Source organism: Heloderma suspectum, chromosome 15 (assembly GCF_057233095.1).
Source record: "Heloderma suspectum isolate Gila_16-S chromosome 15, 16-S_ref, whole genome shotgun sequence".
Lineage (NCBI taxonomy): Eukaryota > Metazoa > Chordata > Lepidosauria > Squamata > Helodermatidae > Heloderma > Heloderma suspectum.
In genome coordinates, this window is record NC_139472.1 from 6,111,813 (window position 1) to 6,134,058 (window position 22,246).

The window sequence follows — 22,246 nt, forward strand, 5'->3', positions numbered from 1 at the left end:
AACTGCATGCACCAACCATCATGCAGTTCATTTACATCATGGTTTATTAAGCCAGGATTCCTGGCTTATTCTTACATGTGAATGTACCCAAAGGCTCTCTCGCCGAGTGCTGTTTCACTCAAAGCATGGGAGATATGTAGCCCTTTTAACTTCTCAAAGGGGGGGGGGGGTCATGTCTGCCTAGAAATCATGCCCCTTCAGTTTCTGGCCTGGAAAGCCCCTAATACAAGACATTATTTTAATTTATTTATTTATTTCTATACCTCCCAATAGCTGAAGCTCTCTGGGTGCTTCACAAAAATTAAAACCAAAAAGTGCAGGGAAAAACAATATAAAATATAAAAATATTAAAACCACAATATAACTGTACAACTAGAATAAAACCTGGCAGCAATGCAGAGATTTAAAATACAGATTTAAAACACCAAAGCTAAAAGACTAGAAATCTAAAATGTGTGGATATGGCGATATTCAGTGGCCTACAAAAGGAATCTGTGCATGCCCAAAGGTGCTTCTCTGTATTATTTTGCATGATCCCCAAACTGAGCCCCGGACACTGGAAGCCAACTTCCACCCTGGGGATGTTGCCTACCACCTAAAATAAAGTTTCCACAACTGGAAAAGAGAGAGACCAGGTTTTTGCAAATAGAAGACCTTACTGGCTCTCTGTGGTGATTCCAAACAGAATTTTGGAACCGAACTCAGGATTCTTGCAAATCTCACCTTTCACTTAAGAGCCATCATGCCGCTAGTCCTCATAGTCAGCAAAAGGTTCCAGCTACAATGGCTCAGAGTTTGTGCCCTTGCATGGCAACTTTCCCATTCCCCACGGCATCCCGCCCTTTGCCCTACCTATACAGCACCTCTCACTGCAGCTGGGGCAGAATGTACATTCAGCGGTCCCTATCATGTCTTGCAAGAAGTGAAAAATCTCTTCTTGACATTACATTTTGCTTATCCTGATGCTTACATTAGCCTGGCACAAAATTTTCCCAAAGTGATGAAGGTTCTCTTAGATTTATTTTTGCAGCTGCACAAATAAGAGGATGGGGGGTAAGAGCCCACCTCCACATAACAATCTTCTCCTCTCCCCCTTCCTCCACAACCTTTCAATAATGCAGTTTCATTTCTCTTCTCCAGGGTATTGGGGGTGGGGGAGCCAATCTCTACACTGCGGTGCCGGGAGTTGAGGATTTCACTGGAGGGAGAGAGGATAGGAGAGACGGAACCTTCTCCTGGGGAGAATGCTTCCTCCGTGACCTGCCAGCGCAGCCCGTTCCGAGCCTCTGATATGCTCGGATTTCCATATTAGACGCAGGAACGTTGCAGTCGGCTTGACAGCAGGCGCTCCGGCGGCCTCTGCTCCCACTGAGATAGGGCTCGCGTTTGATCTCTGGAGCGCATGCCGAGGGAGGCAGGGAGGAAGGAAGAGAAGGTTACTTGCTTCACTGCTGGAAGCTCTGGCAGCCACTACAGGTGCCTCTCCCCCCCCCCCCCCCCCCCCGGTTAAGAGAGATAGGAGAGCAATTCACACGGCTGCCTTGGCTTTCTTTTCCAGATCAAGCTCAGGAGTGCTGTATATAAAAGTCAGAATATGCTATAACGGGATCACCACTTCTCCCCAGGGCCACTTTCAACACTTTGTTTCTCTACTTGCATGCTGAAAATGCATATAGGGAGGAGGCTGGGGTGGCCGACATATGGGCAGTAGAAGGGGGTTGCAGAAGCGCATCCCAGGTTGGCACATTGGCTGGTTTACTGGAGAGGAGGTGATCAGGGTAGGGATGGATGAGAAATTGGTTTCAGTTCATTTTTGATCAGGATTTACCCAGTTTGCACCTTCCAGGCCAAACACAGACTCGAAGGCAATCTGTGGTTGAAGTCCATACATTTGCAATGTAATGTGCAGACCAACACAAATGCATGAACATGGAAATACGCATAAATTTTCATGTGGAAAGAAAGAAACTAAGATCGCAATCTGATACGGGCAGGAGATGGAACGAGCTTCGTAGTGGAATTTGGAGGACTTAGCCGAACTCGAGTTCTGCTTGTACGCACATCCCTAGCCTGGGGCGAGCAGGCAAAATTGGGAGTTCAACTCAAAAGGCATTGTTCAGATGTAGCAGCAAAAGCCACCGCTCTTCCCAACCCAGAAAACTATGGGTAAAATAAATCTTGACGTGGGGCAGAGACACATTGCTGTCGATGGAAGGGGGAGACCAATTAAAAGGCTCCTTCACATGATGCTTAATATGATCATGGAATTTGCTTGCCAAAAATGGTGGTAACTGCCATTAGCTTACATGGTTTTAAAAGGAGATTAGACAAATTCATGGAAGAGGTAAGTCAATCAACAGCTACCAATCACGATGGGCATACAGACCATCCATGTTAAAAGGCGGTCTACCTCTGAACACCAGTTGCTGGGAACTAGCAATGAAAGAGGACTCTTGCCTTCATGACCTGGTTTTGGGCATCCTAAGGTGTCTGGTTGGTCCCTTTGCGAAACTGGAGGCTGGACTAGATGCACTCTTGGCCTGATCCAGCAGGAATCTTTTGTCCTGTGGTGAGGAAGGTAGCGATCAGCCTGCCTGCTTCTTTGCATAGGTGTGTGGGGAGGCAGAGTTCCACCGCTGGCCAGAATTATCATCATTACTATCACCTATGATTATTGTTGTCGTCATTATTAAAATTTCTTAGATGGCTTTGTCAAAAAAAGACCCAAGGCAACTTACAATAGAATGAACACATACAAAATTTAAGATAGTTGCAACAATTATCCTTTAAAATACAAACACCCCATAAAACAACCATAAATAATTCAACTGATGCATTCAACAGCCCATTATATGCCCTCAAATGCCTGGGAACAGAGGACAATCTTAACAAAGGACATTGTCATTTTTTTTGCCAAAAAGATGACAACGTTGATGCCAGGCCAGCCTCGCTGGAGACAGCATCCTACCTGGATCCCTATTGGAATATTGTCTAATTGTATAATCGGGGTGCTACCACCTAGAAGGCCCTCTCCCTTGTTGCTGTCCTCCAGGCCTAATTTAGATGAGGATCTTGGGGAAGGGCCCTCCCAATTGTTGCAAGGGCCTTTCCAAGCTTTGCCCAGCTTGTGCCTCACTTTGGACTCGAGTTTCAAAGGCTACTGCTGTGTTTGCTTTTTCAGAATACAAGCAAGAAAGCAAAAACACTTGAAGTACATTCCAGTCCCTAGTGTCCCAAGGCCTTGAGTTTCACCCCCCACCCCCAGTCTGCCTCCAGCTAAACTGACTTTCTTATTTCCTTCACAGTATAGTCAAATACTTATTTCTCTCTCCAGATCCATTAGTGGTGACCCATTCTGTGACATCACAGCAGTGGAGCAGGAAGGCAGCAACCAGAGACAGAAAGAGAGAGAGAGGAACAAACACCTACCACAGAGTTTAAAATGTTCATCTGAATCTAGCGCCTTTTGCTAAGGGAGCACCAAGCCGCTCCCTCACACAGCATTCCATGAGGCAAAGGCAGGTATCTAAAACGGTAGCTGCACAGCCGACCGCTCCAAGGTGAAACAAGCAACCGAACTAAGCCATATGCCACAACTGAATGCAAAAAGAGAGAGAGGACCCTTTTCAGGGTCACTATCTAGCCTGACCTGGGAAAAAATTCCTAGAATCTATTTCACTTAAATCACTGCAGATAAGCGGGAGCTTGAAGACCGTTCTGACAGATTGCAAGTCCTATTGGATAATCTGTTGCTTTGGCCTAAATGATGGGCTGAGAGGTTGGGTGTGGGGGAAAGAGGAGAAATAGCAACTTCAATCTGTGCAGCAACAGAGGTGGGGGGGAGGCCTTCTTTGGGGTTTGGAATAAACAGCATTGATTCCAAAGCAATAGATAGTCAAGTCTCGGGAAAGCCTGATTAAAGCTTAGCTGCGTTCTCCAAGAGATGGATTAAACTGCTATCACCTTGATTAATTTTTCAGAGGATGCAGGGGGGTGGGGGGAGAGGGAAAAAAAGAGAAAGGAGGGTGTGGGTGTCAGAGACAGCCTGCAGATGGATACAGCTAACATATTAAGAGAAAAGTAGCACTGCTGCAAGGCAGCATTTTACAGGTTAAGGCCACTTTGGTCCCTTCCGATAAACTGGCGTCTCTGGTAGCAAAATGCATTTCAGCATCCTACCTGGATCTCTAATGGAATACTGATGTCTGTCTAATTGCAACTCCAAGAAGGCAGCAACGCAGAAGGAAACAGGGCAGGAAATGAGGAAGCGGGTTTGGACAAGGAAAGGGTACGGCTTCAGGCTTGTGGACAGAAATGTGTGCCGAGAATCCAGATTGTTGAGGGATGTTATCACAGGGCATTTATAGATTTGGGAGCTTCTTTCTAGGCTTCTACAACTGCAGTGCAGAACAGAGCACTCTGAGAATCTCAGTTATTTTATTTTCCTTTTTTTGAGAAGAAAGCTTCTAGCCCTCATGATTGTGAAGTGGTAAAATCCACCAAGCTGCAAGAGGGCTGAGCAGGGGAAGACAGACAAATGTGCTACAGTGACCTGAGCAGGAAAAAGAAGGGGGAGGAGAGTGGCTGGAGGGGGATGTTCCTGGCTCCCCACCCCCACCAATTTCCCTCTGCCTCTTCAAAATGCCCAGCAGTAATCTCTAGGCTGGTCAAGGAAGTACTGGGGCTAAAACAAGAATACCCTTGTGCACAGGCAACCTTATATGGCTTGGGTAGGATTTTGTGAGAACGAGACACACCTCTGCATGAAAAGTGCAAAAGGAGTGTGAGGTGCAAGGTGACGAGGAGAGGGGGGACAGGGACAGACACACATCCTGGCACTTTTCCTAGCCCAGAGAAGAGTCCTGGGGCAGGCAGGCAGGGAGGACAGAGGAAAAGGATGGGACCCAGTGGGCTTTGGTGCTGTTTACAATTTGCACAGCAGCCTTTTGGGCAAACTTTGTTGGCTGCTCGGGCCCCGCTTCCGAAGGCCAGTCAAGCAATCGACATGAGCGTTATTGATTGCTAATTAGTTTGAACTATAAAACAATAGAACCTCTAAGGAACAGAGAGCCTTTGAGGGGAGGTTCCACCCATCTTCTACTCCAGCCTTCCCCAACCTGGTTCCCTCCAGATGTGTGTGACTACAATTCCCATCCTCCCCAGCAGGCATGGCCAATGGGAGTCACAGTCCAACACATCTGGAGAGTGCCAGTTTGGGGAAGGCTGATTTCTCTCATTATTTATTTACTGTTATACCCCAGCCTTTCTATGAAATATCGAAGGCAGAAATATCAGAGCAAAACCATTTTTTTCAAGGAGTTTGGGCCAGTATATATGGGATTATCTCTTTTTATAGTATCCTATGCTTGGGGGGAGTGCTGGAGGCCATCTAGTTCAACTGCCTGCTCAATGAAAGATACCCAGAGCTAGAACATCCCCAATTTCTGCTAGAAGAGCTCCAGCACGTTTTGAGTCCTCTAGGGAACTGATTCCATTTGACAATTGAACAGTTCTTACCATCAAGAAGTTCCTAATAATGTTCAGCCAAAATCTACCCTCCTGTACCTTCAGCCCATTACAGCTGCTCCACAGCCGTTGTGCAGCACAGAGAACCAGACTTTGCTTTCTTCTGTGTGACAGCCCTTCAGGTATTCAAAGAGGGCCATCATGTCCGCTCTCAGTGGTCCTCTCTTCTCCAGGCTAAACATATCCAGTTCCTTCAACCTTGCTTCACAGGATTTGTTTTCCATACTTCCAACTACCTGCTCAATGCAGGGTAACAGAGCTGGAGCATCCCCAACAGAAGAAGAGGTAGAAGAGCTCCAGTGACCTCCAAGTTGTGCTGGAAGACTTCCGGCTTCCGGAGAGATCGCTACATTAACCTGTTGCTACAAAAACGACCGAGGGTCTGCTGCACCTTAAAGACTTCATTACGGCATGGGTTTCCCTGGATTACAGCCTCTTGCATCCGGGGGTACAGCAACCACTTCTGAAGGGCAGGTGCTTATCGTGACAGTCCCCCTAGCCACGCCCCCAAGGAGGGTCCGAAGTTGCAGGCAGCGGAGTTGATCCATATCAGCAACCCACCTCTAGCAGTTTTCCTCCCTACCAGGAGAAGGGCTTTTGTAAAGCTAATGGGACTTAATTGCCCGTTCCAGACAAAGCCACCGCAAAATGCTTTGCATCACAACAGGGATCGCTCACAACCATGTGTTGTTGCTAAGACAATTCATTCTACTGTGAGGACTGAAGCTAAGCTCAGAGGGAATAGGGAAGTCTGAGCGGGGTGGCTGATGACATCAGCATCCCTGCTAAGAAAAAAAAAGTGCTGGGGGGAAAAGTGCTGGCGCTGTGTCTTTGTGAGCCCTGCCTCCACTACACCACTGCTTGCATCTGACAAAGAGAGCTCTAGTCCACGAAAGCTCACGCCATTAATAAAATGTGTTTGTCTTTCAGATGCCACAAGACTCTTCGTCGTTCTTCCTCTGCTGAACCTCTGGCTGTCAGAATGGGTCTCAGTCTAGCGCACTGAGCTAGACAAACAGTCCGACCACAGCTTCCCGCATTCCTCTTTCCAGCTGCCCCACCCCCAGAAGTTTCTTCGGCCTTTAAATTCAGCACAATCCAGCATCTTCCATCCCTGCCTTCTGCACTGGCCCCATTTAGCGCAACCCCATCACCTCTTTTCCAACACTGGCCATAAGGAAGTGTTTTGTTTATCAGCTTGAGACGAGGGAAAGACAGAAACAAACCACAGAGTTTAAAATTATCCAGCGGTAAGGATTACTGTGCAATGTGTTCTGCATGCCCACGAGGGCTTTGGTTTAGGTTTGTCTTTTTGTCTCTTGGGCAGGAGCCTTTCTCTGTGCTCCCCCATCCGCCCTGAACTCCCCCACTCATGCGCCATAAGGCAGGCTGCTTTTGACCCACACGGGCGTTCAAGTGCAGCTGGTGATACGGCACGAGTGTGTGTGCAGTTCCGAAAATCGAAGAAGAAAAGAATGAAATCCCACTGACCGCGTCCAAGCCCCTGCCTATGACTAAAGTAGTTCTTTGTATTCTGGGCCAGAGTATTTAAAGAAAATGTTTTACTTTAAAAAATCCAAACTCGGGGTAGGGAGGAAGGAAGCAAATGCCCCGGAAGGAAACGAGGCATAGCTCTTGTCGCTAATCTTAACTATGAAGCAAGAAAAGGAACAGATACAAAACATGACAGAGTGAGACTCTCAGCTGGTATTCAAAAGCAGAAACTTTCCCAGATCTCACTGGGGGGGTGGGGTACAAGGGTCAGCATAGATGAAGCGTAATTGTAATTAAGTGACGCTGCACACTGCCTTAGCTGAGAAAGGAAGGATCCACTGAGCCTTTTAAAAAGGCGACACGGCAGTGAGCCTCAAACATCCTGCTTCCCTGCATACCCCCCCCGCCCTGACTCGCTTTCCCCATCGTAAATGTCAACTGTACCACACTTCAAAAACTGGAAGGCATTTTAAAATTATTTTTCAAAGGCTCCTACCTTTTGGGGACTCACTTCGGGATTTCTTGCTTTCGAGGGGGCACTCGCTGTTGCTGTTAGGTGAACACGCTCTTCTCTTACCTAAAACTTCATCTGGAAGAAAGCCGGGGGGGGGGGGGAGGAACAAGAGAAAGGGAATTAGATAAAAAGGCAGATTCTATCCCCCCACCTTTTATCCAGAGAGTTTGGGGGTATTTTGCATGCACACACAAAATCCAGCTGAGCGAGGGAAGGGGAGCGCGGGAGTGTGGGTGGCGGAGGGGAAGTCATCTCGAGCGCTCAGATATGCTTTCCTAATCATGCAGCCCCCAAAGGGACACGACAACCCTTCGCCGCGCTGATCAATGGCCACCGTTTCCAGCCATAAATTTTTGGAAATCTAGTTTATATCCTTACTGAACTGCATCATTTGATCGGCTGTCTTTCGTCCCCCGGGCGTGTCCTCGCTTTTCATGCCCTGATGCAAAACAGCTGCGATCTTGGCGGGTGGTAGTGGGGTGGGGGGGATAAAAGAGAGAGAGAGAGGAATCGCCCCCTGCACACACAAGCAGACGGCTCCTCAATCTTCCTTCGCAGTCTGGTCTCTCCCCACTCCACCCCTCCACCCCCACCCTGTTCTCTTGGTGATCTCAAAACCTTCAGCAATCTTCTCCCCTCTAGACTGCACGGAAAGCACTCTGCCTCTATTTCTGCCGTCCTAGCAAGCCGACGCAAAATATCTAATATACAATTACAGCATCTTCCCCCCTCCCGTACAGATTTAAAAATCAATATCCTCCTGTAATAACACTGAGGAGGGGACTAAAGAAGCGGGTGCTGTTGAACAAGGACAGGAAAGAAGAGACGGGTTCGTCTCGCAAGCATCAAATTCTCATCCTTCAAAAACCGCTTGTAAAAGGGGCAGCAACCCCTTCCCCACTAAAAACAACAGAAACAACAACACGCTGTGCAAAACAAGTACCATATTTGTATCTATGTGGCGAACTGTGCAGGGGCAAGCTCAGAACTGACTGCAGAATCCTGTTTCCTGAAGATTCCAGCTTTCGTTTAAAATAAAAACCAAGCTTCTAGTCCTTGTGGCCAATGAAATCTCAGAACGCAAAAGGGGTGGCTGAATAATGTTCCCCAAAGTTGTGGGGGTGGCTTCAGTGCCTTCTTGCTCCTCCTCATGACCAACAAAGCCAAAAATACATTATACATAATAGCGTTTTTTTAGAATAAAATTTATGCAAGCTAAATTATGTAAATTTTCTCAATTGGCATAATTTATCGAGTTTATAGAACTGAGTTTTTCCTGGCTTGGGATTTTACTTGCCTGGACACAGAATGTGCTTATTTTAGTGTGACGTCTACACAGCTCTGTGCATATTTTGCAACTGGGTGTGAACCAACCCATGTAAAAAACGCGTCCTTTGTTTGCAGGGGGAAGGGGGTAAGCAGCTTTTATTACTGTCATGGTCCAAACCTATTTTTAAAGAATGATTTATACTCTGCCTTTCCACCCAAAAATGGTGCTCAACAATACTGGTGCTCAACCAGTATTAAAACAGAAACTTAATTAAAACAATCATTAAAAAAATAAGTTAAAGGCACAATTAAAAACACAAAAATGAAAGAAATAAGCAGCACCAGCCAATTAAAAAACCCTCCAGCTACAGACCCACTTACACTCCAAAGGCCTGCTTCCCGGAGGAAGGATAGCAGAGAGGGAGCCAATCCAGCCTCCCTTGGCAGGGAGTTCCTCAGCCTGGGAGCAGCCACCAAGAAGGCCCTGTCTCACACATCCCCACCAAACGCACCTCCAATGGCGGCGGTATCAAAGGAAGGACTCTTTTCTAAGTACACAGGGATAGCCACAGACATCACAAAACAGGTGAAATGTTATCTTTTGATAGCTCAATCTCTGACAGTATAGGAAACTGCAAACATGCAAGTGACACAGAACACTTCTTTAGTGAAGGGAACACTTGCTCAGGGTTGCTCTAGATCAGCCGTTCCCTAGCCCGGTGCCCTCCAGATGTGTTGCACTACAACTCCCATCAGCCCCAGCCAGGCTTGCCTATGGGAATTGCAGTCCAAAACATATGGAGGGCACTATATTGGGGAAGGCTGCTCTAGACATGTTTTGGTATTATTATTGACACAGATCTTCTTTAAGTTCCAGCACTGAAGTTTGACACGGACACCACTTCTGCAGGGTTACTTGTGTGACAATCTCTAGGGTTGTCTGTCGCCGGGAAATCGGCCCTTTGGGGACTCACTGGATTTCTGTGGTGCCCTTGGCTCAGCTTGTGCTTGCAAGCCAAGCCACAGGTTTTTCCCAGAAACCTTTTCTGAGTTTTCTTTTGAAATTTCTGTAAACAGACATTTGCGCAAATTGCAGCCATGATTTGCAGCTGTAATTTGCATAACATGTGCAAATTAGTGCCACAATTTCCACAAATTACGGCCACAATTTGCAATAATTTCTATTTACAATTTTTTTAAAAAAACCAATGCAGATCAACTCAGGCCAGCCTGCGGGAAAACCAGCCAAGGTCCAGGGGGCAGAGATGACGAAAGTTCACCGAGCTCCACCCCCTGGACAGATGCCTCCAACTTCCCTCACAATTTCACATCAGGGCTGATTTACAGATGTGAACTCACTTTTTTTTTTTTTTAATCTCTTCGCTGGATAAACCAACTTGCCTACTGAGGTTAACTCTATCAGCTTTACTGGCTGCACCATCTTTGCAGGGAGTAAAGGCCTAACTACATGCTATGTTAAATGTGTAGTTTGCAGTGCTGCATGATTTTTTTTTTTAATGTAATACTCAGTGTGAAGGGGGCTATTTTCACTCGGACTGCAGTGCCCACAGACTCCCCCCCCCCCTTACACACACAGCAATTTCCCTTTGTTGTTGTTGTTCAGTCGTTCAGTTGTGTCCGACTCTTCGTGACCTCATGGACCATAGCACGCCAGGCCTCCCTGTCCACCACTGTTTCCCGGAGTGTGCTCAAATTCATATTCATTGCACAATTTCCCTTAGAATAAAGCAAATTGGGTCGGGGGAGAGGGTTAGGGCTTACCTATGCCACCACGGCTTCTAAAATGGCTGCTTTGAAGTGGTGGAACCTTCTACCCGTAGAGCAGCCTTCTCCAACTTGGTGCCCTCCAAATGTGTTGGACTGCAACTCCCATTATCCACAACGGGGGCCATTCTCGATGGCCATGCTGCCTGGGAATTATGGGAGTTGCAGTCCAACATATCTAGAGGGGACCAGGTTGGAGACAGCTGCTGTAGAGGTTAGAACGGCTACCTCGTTACTTTCTTTTTGTAAGGGCTGGAAGACCCATTTCTTTGGGCTGGCGTTTCACAGAAATCTGTTGGTGGTTGTTCTGTTTGATTACTGGATTGCAGCTGAGTTGTTGTTGTTATTATTATATTATTATTATTATTAAATTGCTTTGAGCAACTGGAAAAGTAGCATAAAAATCTTTTAAATAAGCAAGCAACATTTTTTGTGGGAAAACCCATTTCTGGGGGTGAACTCATCATGATTTTTCTGGATAATCTCAGAGGGGCCAGGCCTTCTCATGAATTCTCTCTGCAACTACCACAGACAGCAATGTGCTCCCCAGTGGTAAAATCTGTCGATATGCAGAAAAGGCAGCTCATTCCATCATGTCAGAGCATCACAACAAAGATGGCAACTGCGTCCGCTCTCCATGGATTCCCACTGAATTCTATCGGGGAAAATATATAAACTGCGATCTGGGACCAAGAATGTAGATATGCAAATGAAGGGGTGGAGCCATGGATATGAGGACTGAGTCAGCTCTGCACAAATTCCCACTGACTTATTATGGGGTGCGGGGAGATACGTATGGCTATACTCTGGAACTAAGAAACAGAACCTAGATATGCAGATGAAGGGGGTAGAGACATGCAGATGACTCAACTCTCAACAGCTTCCCATTGAGTTCTATTGCAGAAAATACACAGGAATATAATCCAAAATTGAGAAGGGGGCAAAGCCTGACTGTCACCTCACGCCACGCACTAGCATCAGCTAGGGAACGTTTAGTCTCCACCTCCAAAGTGTCTCAAATATATCCTATATACTCATCCAGGAAACAAGAAAGCATGGTGCTGGCAAGGAAAAGCTTCTGGCTACAATCAACAGGAACCCATGGAAGAAGTGCAATATCCCCTTGCTAAGGGCCCTTGCAATACAGAGAACTAAGACATGCATTAGTACTGTACATCTCTGATGCTGATCAGGTGGCCCATGGTCCAGACTCAGCCTAGAAAACTTCTCCCACTGCGCCGCCGCCCCCCCCCCCCCCCCGGCACTTTTCCAGCTGGCGCCATAAATAGCAGAAGAAACAAATAGGCTTGCAGAGCAGCAGGTAAGGTATTTCTTCCCCTGAATGGAAACTAAACTTCCCTTGCTAGTTTGGCGGCTTTCTAGTCCATGGTGAGGTTGACCACAGACTGCTCAAGTGAGCACACACAGAAACCCATTGCACAGTTGCCCATCAATTAGGAACGTAACTGGATCAGACCCTTGGTCCATCAAGCCTACCTGGAGATGTCAGGGATCAAACCTGGAACCTTTTGTATGCTCTGCCACTGAATACAGTCCCTGTGCAGTTTGAGGAGGAGAGCTTCACATATGGGTTGCCAGTTCTTTTCCGAGAGGAGGCTCCTGTGCCTTTTACAATACGAGGGACGAGGAGAAATCCAACGGGTCCAACTTCCCCCTCATCCCACAGCTTTATGCTGGAGAAAGCTGGTCCCCTTCCCATCAGGAGACACATTCTGTACTGTTAAGCTGGGAAAATGTTAGTGACCCCAGCAACTGGGGTATTGCCACATCATGTTAGTCAAGTATGATGTGTTGTTTTTTGAACACCAGTTTGAGGCCTTGCCTCTTTTGGGGGTGCGGAGGTTAATGCCTGGGCACTGTTCCCTGCCTTGTAAGTCTGAACTCTACAGGAGCAAGTGTACAGAGAAAACCTCTAGCCACAAGACCCTGCTTGCTGTTCAGTCCGTTGCTACAGCATGTGCAATGTGCTTGCCCTGGGCCCTAGAAACAACGCCCCTGGCAACAGGCCTGATTTTGTTCACCCTGCCCTGTTCAGCGAGAAGCAGCCCACCCTTCCACGGTGAAAGAACAATGGCCCGGCAGGTGAAAGGCACCCAGTGGGGTTCCATGCAGCCACAAGCCATCTTTCCACTCCTGGGCTTGGCCCTTAGTGGGAAGAAATCTGCAGGACAAAAGGAGAGGAAGCGGGAAAGGTCATGGGAATTACAGGGTGTAATTTGAACAGAGGGCAAGCAGGGGGATGGGGGGGACGGACACAAAATGATTGGCGTCTAGACACCTAGGAGCCAAGATTTGACTGGCTAGTTTAAATCCATTTGTGGTCTTTGCCTTAGCTTCATAGAGACCCGATGGCAGGGTCCTATGCTCCTGAAACAGCCACTCTTGCTTCCCGGCCCTGTGTGATGTTTTCGCTTTTCACTTCCATGTTTCAGACTGGGAAGCCCTTGATTCAACGGGTTAGCAACTTTGGGAGGCCCAGGGGCCATTTTTGCTTGCACGTGCACACACATGCGCCCCCCCACCAAGGCGGGCTGCTCTTCTGCCACCACTTCCAGCACCCTGAGGAATTCAGCAGGACACAGGAGGCAAAAAATGGCCACATTTCCAGTGGAAAACCACTACGGAGCTCCGCGATGGCCAAATTTAGCATGAAAACAAGCTAAATCTAGCCAGTCTAGCATTCCATTGCAGTTTGCCGCCAATTTTCGGTGACAAATACACAATTGTTTTGTCGCCAGCATGAACATCAGCAGCACAGTGGTGGGAGGGCACACTGAGAAACAGTGGGGTGGGAGGGATGTCCCATGGGGTAACCCACCCCTGCTCCAGATAGGTAAACGAGGAAAAAGGCCCTACTGGGCTTCGGACCTACACAGTAGAGTATTTAGCGGGATGGTTAATGCAGCCCTGATCAAGATAATGATTGAGCGAAGGCCTCGAGTGAAGAGGGAAAAGGGTTCACTATGATCATCAACATTTCTGAAGAAAGGCCTATCGTTAAGCCAAGGACGATCTCAAGGAAAGAAGCCCCAGCAACTGGATCCCTAAGGCTTGGTTTAACGGCATGAGCACTGTCAGGTGCATGAGCACCTCCCACAAAAGAACGCAGCAGAGACAGGGGACGGGTCACTGCACAGCCTTTCCCGACGCTCACCTGTAATAAGGCTGTTTACGAGGAGAGGTGCGCAGACATGCCCTGTCAGGTTCATTTTTACAGCATGTGCGAAGCCATAAAAAGGTGGTAAAAATTCATAGAATGGAAAACAAGCAGAGCCATTCCTCTTTGTGACGGAGGGAGAAACCCACGCACAACATGCAGGCTATAGACACATACGTCTGGATCCGAGGATGGGATTCTCTCTTACGCCAATATGTTTTATGGTCAGATGTGGGTATCAAATGGTTCTGTTACAGAGGCCATCTATGTCAATGTCATGCTAATTGTGATTAACACTTTCACCACCCCCATCTCAACCAGGGTTTGCAAACCTGCTCTACTAAGGCAGGGTCTTTGGCTCCCCTGCCACCCCCAGCCCCCCACTGCCACTTTTGAACATCTATGCCAGGGATGTCAAATCTTATTTATTTATTTAAAATATGACTAGAACACCTTTTAGGGTAGGAGCCCTCCCAAGGCCGCTTACAGTGGGCTCATTTTTTTACTCCGCATGGTGTGTGAAAGCTACAAAGCAAGGGTTCCAGGCACCCACAGGGACCTCCAACAGCACCTGTAAAGTTCTCCACTCCCTCCCTCCTTCAAAAGTTTATTTTTAATTTTAAAAACCTTGAAAAATGTTAGGACACCAGGTTCTCCTTCCTGTTCCTGAACCTGCCACTGATCAGCTGTTCAGCGGGCAGGAAGAGAAGGAAAGAGCTGCTTCCTAGCCCCACCCAATCTACTTCCATCCAGACAGACTTTGCTCGCTCCCTCCCAGCCTCTAGCCGTGCTATTTCTCTCCCTTTCCCATCCCTGGTGTTCTTTCTCTCCCTCCCTAGCCTTGCTCTCTCTCTCTCCCACTCAGCCCTTTATCTTGCTGTTTCTCCCCACTCCCAGCCCCTAGCCTCAGTATCTCTCTCCCCCCACACCTCTTTACCTCACTGTTTCTCCCCACTCCCAGCTTCAAGCCCTGCCCTTTCTTTCCCCTCTATCCACTTGCCTTGCTATTTCCCCCTCCCTCCCAGCTTCTAGCATCACTATTTCTCTCCCCACCACACAGCTCTTTTGACTAGCCAGGCCCCCATGGCAACCATTATGAGTTTAGCCACATCTTCCATGGGAGCCAGTTTGTGGTGGTGCCCACAGCATTTTCTCAAATTCCCAAACGTGCCCACAGGTCTAAAAAGGTGTGTGGGGGGCTGGTCCAAAAGGTTCTTACTCTTTCACCCCTTGGGCCTTCCCATCTGCATGCAGCACCTGAACTCCTCCAGGATGCAATAAAGCACCGGTCGAGAACATGTGGCCCTCCAGATGTTTTGGCCTACAACTCTCATCATCCCTCACCACTGGCTATGCTGGCTAGGGCAGATGGGAGTTGTAAGCCAAACATCTGGAGGGCCAGAAGCTGCCACCCCCTGCAATAAAGACAAGAAAAACTAAGATGAAAGCAACAGAGACAGAAGACCACGTCTTTTCGGCCAGACACGTTCCAATGCAAACTCATTTCTGCAGGGTCAAGAGTTTATAAATAAATCAAAGCAGTTGGAATTTGAACATTCAGTCAAAGATGATGACTGAAAACTTCCCGAGTCTCAAATGTTTATAAGTTTGTTTAATCCAAGGCAGTTGGAATCGGCTCATCTCTGTTTCATTCAATTTCTGAGTGCCTTCCAGAGAAGGACGGAGCTTCCCGCCTCCCTGACACACAAGGAAAGCTCATACTAGCCCCCTCCCCGCCTGCCCCGGGTCCCAGATTAGCCTTGCGATGGAAGTTTATAGGCCCATAAAAGTTTACAAGTCCACAAGCTCACTGATACATAGTGGTGTAGCAGAGCCAGGACTTGCAGGGCTGAAGCACTAGGACTTTTTGATTAGCAGGGACAATGTCCCCTCCAAAAACATTTTTCTTTTATTTATGTATTTATAAACCCTTGACCGCTGCAGAAATGAGTTAGCATTGAATTTATTTTATTTATTTATTGCATTTATACCCTGCCTTTTTTCCTCTTTCAAGAAACACAAGGCGGCTTACATTATCCTCCTCCTCTCCATTTTATCCTCACAACAACAACCCTGTGAGGTGGGTTGGGCTGAGAGTCTGTGACTGGCCCAAAGTCACCCAGTGAGCTTCCATGGCCGAGTGGGGACTAGAACCCGGATCTCCCAGCTCCTAGTCCAACACTCTTGCCACTACACCATGTTGGCTCTCCATTGAAATGCATCTGAGCTAAAAGACGTGGTCTTCTCTCTATATTGCTACTGTTGCTGGGAAAAAATGGATTTTCCCAACAACAATGTATTGTTGTAAGCTATCCCTGGTGTAATCTAGAGTATTTGGGGATGGCTAGGTCTTGAATAGGTAATTAAGACCAACTGGCTTTGCAAAAGACCTGGTCCTGATGGGAGATAATAACTGCTAGAACTGGTATGTTGACTTGGAGATACGAAACTCCTGGACAATCTTGAGCTGGTATTTTGATGCTATTTAGGGACATGTCATCTCCCTCTCTTTCCCTTTCTCATGCAATTTCAGGTCTCTCTAGCCAAAGTCCAACATACTAAATAAACACTGCACTGCCCTTTGCCAGTTCACTATTCTAGGACTGTCAGCTGATCTTAATAAATGGGGTATCATGCTAGATATAGATATCTGTCAACACAGCTACCTGTATTTTTGCACTCTCCTTGAGGGCAAGACGATGGGGACTGTCAAGTTGATCGCCTGCACTTCAACATTTACCACTACACCACTGCTAATACCTAAAGATCTTGTGCAAATATAACTGTCCCAATCTCCTAACCATGGTTAGGAAGACAGAAGCATGCCCCGAGCTTTCATGCTCCCTCCACCCCTTGATAAACAAAATCCCCCCTCACTTCCCTTTTGGGAACTAACCATGATTAGCTTTAATCAGAGTTTCCAGGCCACCTTCTAGCTCTGGAGTTCAAAAGTAGCCAAGGTCTGCATTAACACTACATCACAGCCAGCCATGAAAAGTGAGGGGAAGGAGATTAAAAGGGGAATGCGCACAGTCGTGACGCACTGATCTCCCAACCCTGGTGGGGATCGGGAAAGTTACAGCAGCTACTTGGACTAAGAGGTATTATTCCAAACATCTGGATCTCATCTAAGATCTTAAATGAATAAATAACCCAACCTGGTTCCAACAGATGATTCCCCACCTGGTCATCTGAAGGCAATTCTTACTTGTCACAGTGGACCAAAACAAGTGGCTATTTACAAGCATGCATCAAGTTCTTCTTAGCACTCTGTCACACTGAACATCTGGGACTGTTCATCTCAGAAAAACGACCAGCAGGAGGAGATGTGATAGCAGTGTACAAAATGATGCACAGTCTGGAGGAAGTTAGTAAGGAGACATTTTCCCCTCTCTCATAATACTAGAACCTGGGGTCATCCCATGAAGCTGATTTGTGGGAGATTCAGGACAGATAAAATGAAGGTCTTTTTCAAAAACCTGTGGAATTCACTTCCACAAGATGTAGTGATGGCCACCAATTTGGATGGCTTTAAAAGGGGACTGGACAAATTCATGAAGGATAAGGGTATCAATGGCTACTAGTCCTGATGGCTATACGCTTCCTCTGGTATCAGAGGCAGAAGCCTATGTGCATCAGATGCTGGGGAACATGGGCAGGAGGGTGCTGTTGCACTCATGTCCATGCTCGTGAATTCCCTGTGGGCAGCTGGTTGGCCACTGTGTGAACAGAGAGCTGGACTAGATGGACCCTTGGTCTGACCCAGCACGGCTGTTACTTTCTTAGGGACTAGGGAACAAAATAGTAGCCCTCAACATTGCCTTAAAGCAGCCTTCTCTAAGCTGCTGACCTCCAGATGTGTTGGACCCTGTCAGCCATACTGGCTGGGACATGCTAGAAGTTGCAGTCCAACACATCTGGAGGGCACAGCTTGGAGAAGGCTCCCTGACAGGAAACTCGGCCTGCACCACCTTGGGCCCAGTGCTCGTCTCCATGGTGAGCTGATGCATCCTCAGATACCAGGCTTGACAGTTCCATGGCGACCATTACCGTTTCATTTTGTCAAGGCCTTGGCCTTTCTGCACCGCTTTTGAAGGCGACCGCTAAAAGATAGCAGTTTCACAGGGAGCTGCCAGGAGGAGCTGTGCCCTCAACGTCACTTAAGCGTCCGACTGCACTCATTCAGCCCCCACTGGCCCGTGACAGGCTTTGACAGCCAGACTCCTTAATTCCTTTTTCTTATTCCCTTAATCTGTCATCTTTATCAGGCTGGGGAAGTGCCAAGCGGCGTGCAAGAGCCCCAGCCCCGATCAATCTCCACATTACAGCTGACAGAATGGTGCTAATAACTTATTGATCTCGTGTTTGCCGAGCCCCGCCGGGGCCGAAAAGGCTGCCATTGATTGGCTTGAGGGGAAAAGAACCTCTCGGCTGAGCATGGAGCGGAAAGCCTTCAAATTGTCTTCTTCCCGAGCTCAAAGACAGTGAGGGGAGGCAAAGGGGAAAAGAAGAGGGAGAGAGGACATGCACACAGTACAAAAAATGTGGTTGGGGGATAACAGAAGGGCAAGAAAAGATGGGAAGTGAAAAATTAGAGTCCGTGGATAAAGGAAAGCAGGCACAGGATCTATTCATGTGTCTGAGATGGAAGAGTCACCACAAGGTGAGATTTTTCCTCAGTATTTGTGGTAAAAGCATCTTGCAAGTGTTTTTCATTTTCAGGACTTTTAAAGATGCGTCACGGAAGGGCCTGCGTTGTGCAAGGCTGACTCTGGGTTTTAGGAGGCCCTCAGCAAAGTGCCCTCCCCGATGGTTCTCCTCTTATGAGGGTGCCCCCCTAAGGTTCACGGGGAGGAGCTTAACTCAGGGTTGCACCTTCCCGGTGTCCAACATTTTCTTTCCCCCCACAATGACTTGGATATTGCATTGGTCCAAGGCACTGTGGGGAGTGGGAATGGTAGCTGTCATGATAGATCTCACAAAATAGCTACCATGGGGGTTGCCTGCCTATTCATAAAATGGCTGCTATGGTGGGCCTAATTTCCCAGAAAACACTCATCTCCCAGAAGGCAGACTGGTGAGACTAAAAGAAAAGTAACTTTCCCAAGAACATATTTACAAGGCAGAGGTGGAATCTGAGCTCCAAAACACAAATTCACAATTTTGAAGCCAAACAGAGATGGCGCCGAAGGGCAGCGCTTTGCTTTGCAGCACGAGCACGCCAACCTCCCAATAAATGGTGGGAGTTGTGGGCGGGCGAGTGTCCACGTGGTGGGATCTCCCATAGCACTAGAACCCCAGCAGGATGCTGTGCGACAACAGGCCTGCCTGTGTGTGTTAACAAAGCTCCTTGATCACTTGATGGAAAAGACTCTGAGACCTTGGAGAACCACTGGCTGTCAGAGTAGACAATACTGAGGTAGATGGACAAAGAGTCTAGCCCAGTGTGTAGCAGCTTGCTATGTTCATGGAACAGCCAGTGTTGCTTCCCAGTCCCATACAATGTTTTTTCCTTTCGCTTCTGTGTTTCACAGAACTAGATAATTAAGCCAGGAGACAGGTTCTTCGGGGCTTGGGACCCACTTAGTAGAGTACTTAGTGGGATGGTTAATGCAGCCCTGATCTTGGTAATAGCCAAGTGAAGGCCTCTGAGAGAGAAAAGGGTTCACTACAATCAACATTTCTGGAGAAAGGCCTACTGTTAGGCCAAGGACAACCTCAAGAGACATAGCCCCAACAATCTGATACTTAAGGCTTGGTTTAATTACATCTGAATGCAGAAAGGCAAACGTCACTTCATGGTGATCCTTCTGTCTCAGAAACTGTCATGTGACTTGGCAGAGAGAGAGGTGAATTAAGGACAGAGTTATGTAAGAAATTAGCAATCCCAATCCAGAGGAGGGGAAGCAAAGGCATACTGATCATGGTGCAAGGGAGCATGCGGGCACCTGATGTAGTGGGGGCATCATGGTTCAGTTTCTTGGGCCATTGGCCAAGTCACCTAGACTTGGCCCATGTCACCTAGAACATAAAGGGTGGAATTCAGGTGCCACGCACAGATGGAATGGCCCACAGGGTGAAGACGTAAGCAGTGCCGGCTCCAGGCTTTGGAGGGCCCTTGGCCAAGACACCCTCCACGGGCCTCCTCCCTCAGTGAGTCTATCTTTTCCTCGCCAGCCGCTCTTGCTCCTCATCCTCTTCCTCATCATTGCTACCGCTTGCTTGCCTAGCAGGCAGAGAGCCAAGGAGCAAGTAGGTGATGGCATCTCCTACTCCTCTTTCTCACCAGCACCATTGTTTGGGCCAGAGTAAGAGGCAGACGAACAAGCAGGCTGCAATGGTGAAGAGGTGGAGCAACTCCAGGGGGCTCTTGCCAGTGAGCCCCTGCTGGGGTGTGGGCCCTCAATATGCCCCGGAAGTAAGAATCCTTTGTATCCTTCACCCACAACACAGAGTAATAAAACGGGCCCATTGTAAGCTGCCTTGGGAGGACTCCTGCCCTGAAAGGCGACTTAGAAATATGTTAAATAAATAGGACATAACTGTTAAACCAGCCATAAGACAGAACAAAGGAAGAAACATAAAAATAATTTTTTAAAGGCGGGACGTGTGGAAAACAGGAGACATGGGAAAGGAAATAAAGAACAGAGCCCTAGAAATGAAAAGTGTGAGCTGGGAAAAGTTAAAAACAGACACACACAGGGACGAGAAAAAGCAAGTGACTGGGAAATGGAAAGGTGGGAGGGGGTGATTTGCACGGCAAAGTCTCCCCTGAGTTCTTAATTGGTTGGGCTCTTCTCCCCCCAACCCCAATGCTGGGATGCAGCTGCTCCCTCGCCAATTAGTTTCCCACTGCTGGAGAGAGCACAGCATCTGCGGAACAACAAGTCGTCCTGGCAGCCCTGTTCAATACCTCAGTTTTGTATCTGGGGAAGGGGTAGGTCCCTGGTTAATTTATGAGCAGCGGCCCCATTGCTGGCTTAACCCTTACTCCTCCACAGCCATCATGTGTTCCTTGGCTGGACTTGTCTCTCAGCTGCAAACCGACAGCTTTGAAATTTGGTGAGATTAAAAGCACACACCCTCACAACATCAGACCACCCAGACAACTTCGGCTAAGGGGCAGTATAGAAATGTAATTAACAACAACAACAACAACAACAAGAGGTGTGAAATTGGTCCCTACAGACAACAAGCCCAAAAGTTTTTCAAATGAATATGGTCTTTTGTTTAAAGGAATAATGAATAAAGGTGCAATCCTATGATGATACACCCGCCTATCCAATGCAGAGCAGGAGAAGCATGGAGGGGATCGTCCCCTCCACGCTTCACCCGCCCTGCATTTGCGGCTGGACAGCTGATTTCACAGAGCGGGGGAGGCGGCTGCTGGATGACGCAAAGGATGTGTTGTACCAGCATTTCCACCTTCCCCGCCCCAGGACGCCCCCCAGAATGCCTCGTTTTCACCACCCCGCACCCCTCTTCCAAGTGCAGAGCCATCCTGAGCTGCCCCGCGATACAGCGCGGGAGTGGGGGAAGGTGAGTTCCTGGAAACCGACGTATCCTATGGCTATCTAGCAGCCATAGGATTGCTCCCTAAATCAGTAATAATATACCACCTCTAAGGCCTGGTGGAGATGTAATAGTCCTGAACCATGGTTAGCAGCTGGGATCATGCCACAAGCTCATATGTTTCCTCCCCCTACCCCACAACAAGAAAGAATCCCCTTGTCTCTTCCATTCTGGAAGCAGCATTATAGCTAGACAGAAATTAATGCTAACCAGGGTTTGCAAACCAGCTTCTAATCCTGGTTGCAAACTCTGGCTTGCAGATAAATCAAGAATGGTGTTAACATCAATGCAGACAGAACACTGCAACATGGCTAGCTCCGAAAAGAAAGGGGAGGGAGGAAGTACTTCTTCACACAGCACATAGTTAGACTATAGAATTTGCCACCACACATAGCAACGGCCACCAACCTGGGCAGCTTTAAAAGAGGATTAGACAAATTCATGGAGGATAAGGCTATCAATGGCTACTAGTCTTGACTGCTATAGAATTATCTCCAGTATCAGAGGTAATATGCTGGGGAACATGAGTGGGAGGGTGCTGTTGCACACATGTCCTACTTTGGACTTCCCAAGGGGCATCTGGCTGGCCACTGTTGAAGCAGAATGCTGGACTAGATAATAAACCTTTCGTCTGATCCAGCCCAGCAGGGCTGTTCTTAGATTCTTAATCTGAACACAAGAGAGAAGAGGGACCATGCTTCCCTATAGCACACCAATCTCCAAATGCAGGGATGCATAACCTCAGGATGGGGCCAAACATGTCCACCTATTATTTGGTTGTTTCCTGGATTTTGTGTGGGGTTTTACCCATTCTAAAAGCTTCAAATGCCTCTCCTTAGGTTTAGTTTTCAGCAGTAAGAGCTCTAAGCTAAAATATGCTGGTATTTTTTACCACATCCCCATTTGCT

At 47.8% G+C, this 22,246-nt stretch overlaps 1 protein-coding gene across 9 annotated transcripts in view; it reads right to left on the reverse strand.

Annotated features, from left to right (window-relative positions):
• The window catches only part of SAMD11 (sterile alpha motif domain containing 11), a 226,148-nt gene that overhangs the window by 60,813 nt on the left and 143,089 nt on the right, over positions 1–22,246 (reverse strand). For all 9 annotated transcript variants that reach the window (XM_084821698.1, XM_084821696.1, XM_084821693.1 and 6 more), the window contains one exon: positions 7,517–7,609. In XM_084821698.1, the coding sequence (XP_084677824.1) occupies positions 7,517–7,609 (93 nt within the window). The remainder of the gene's footprint in view (positions 1–7,516; positions 7,610–22,246) is intronic.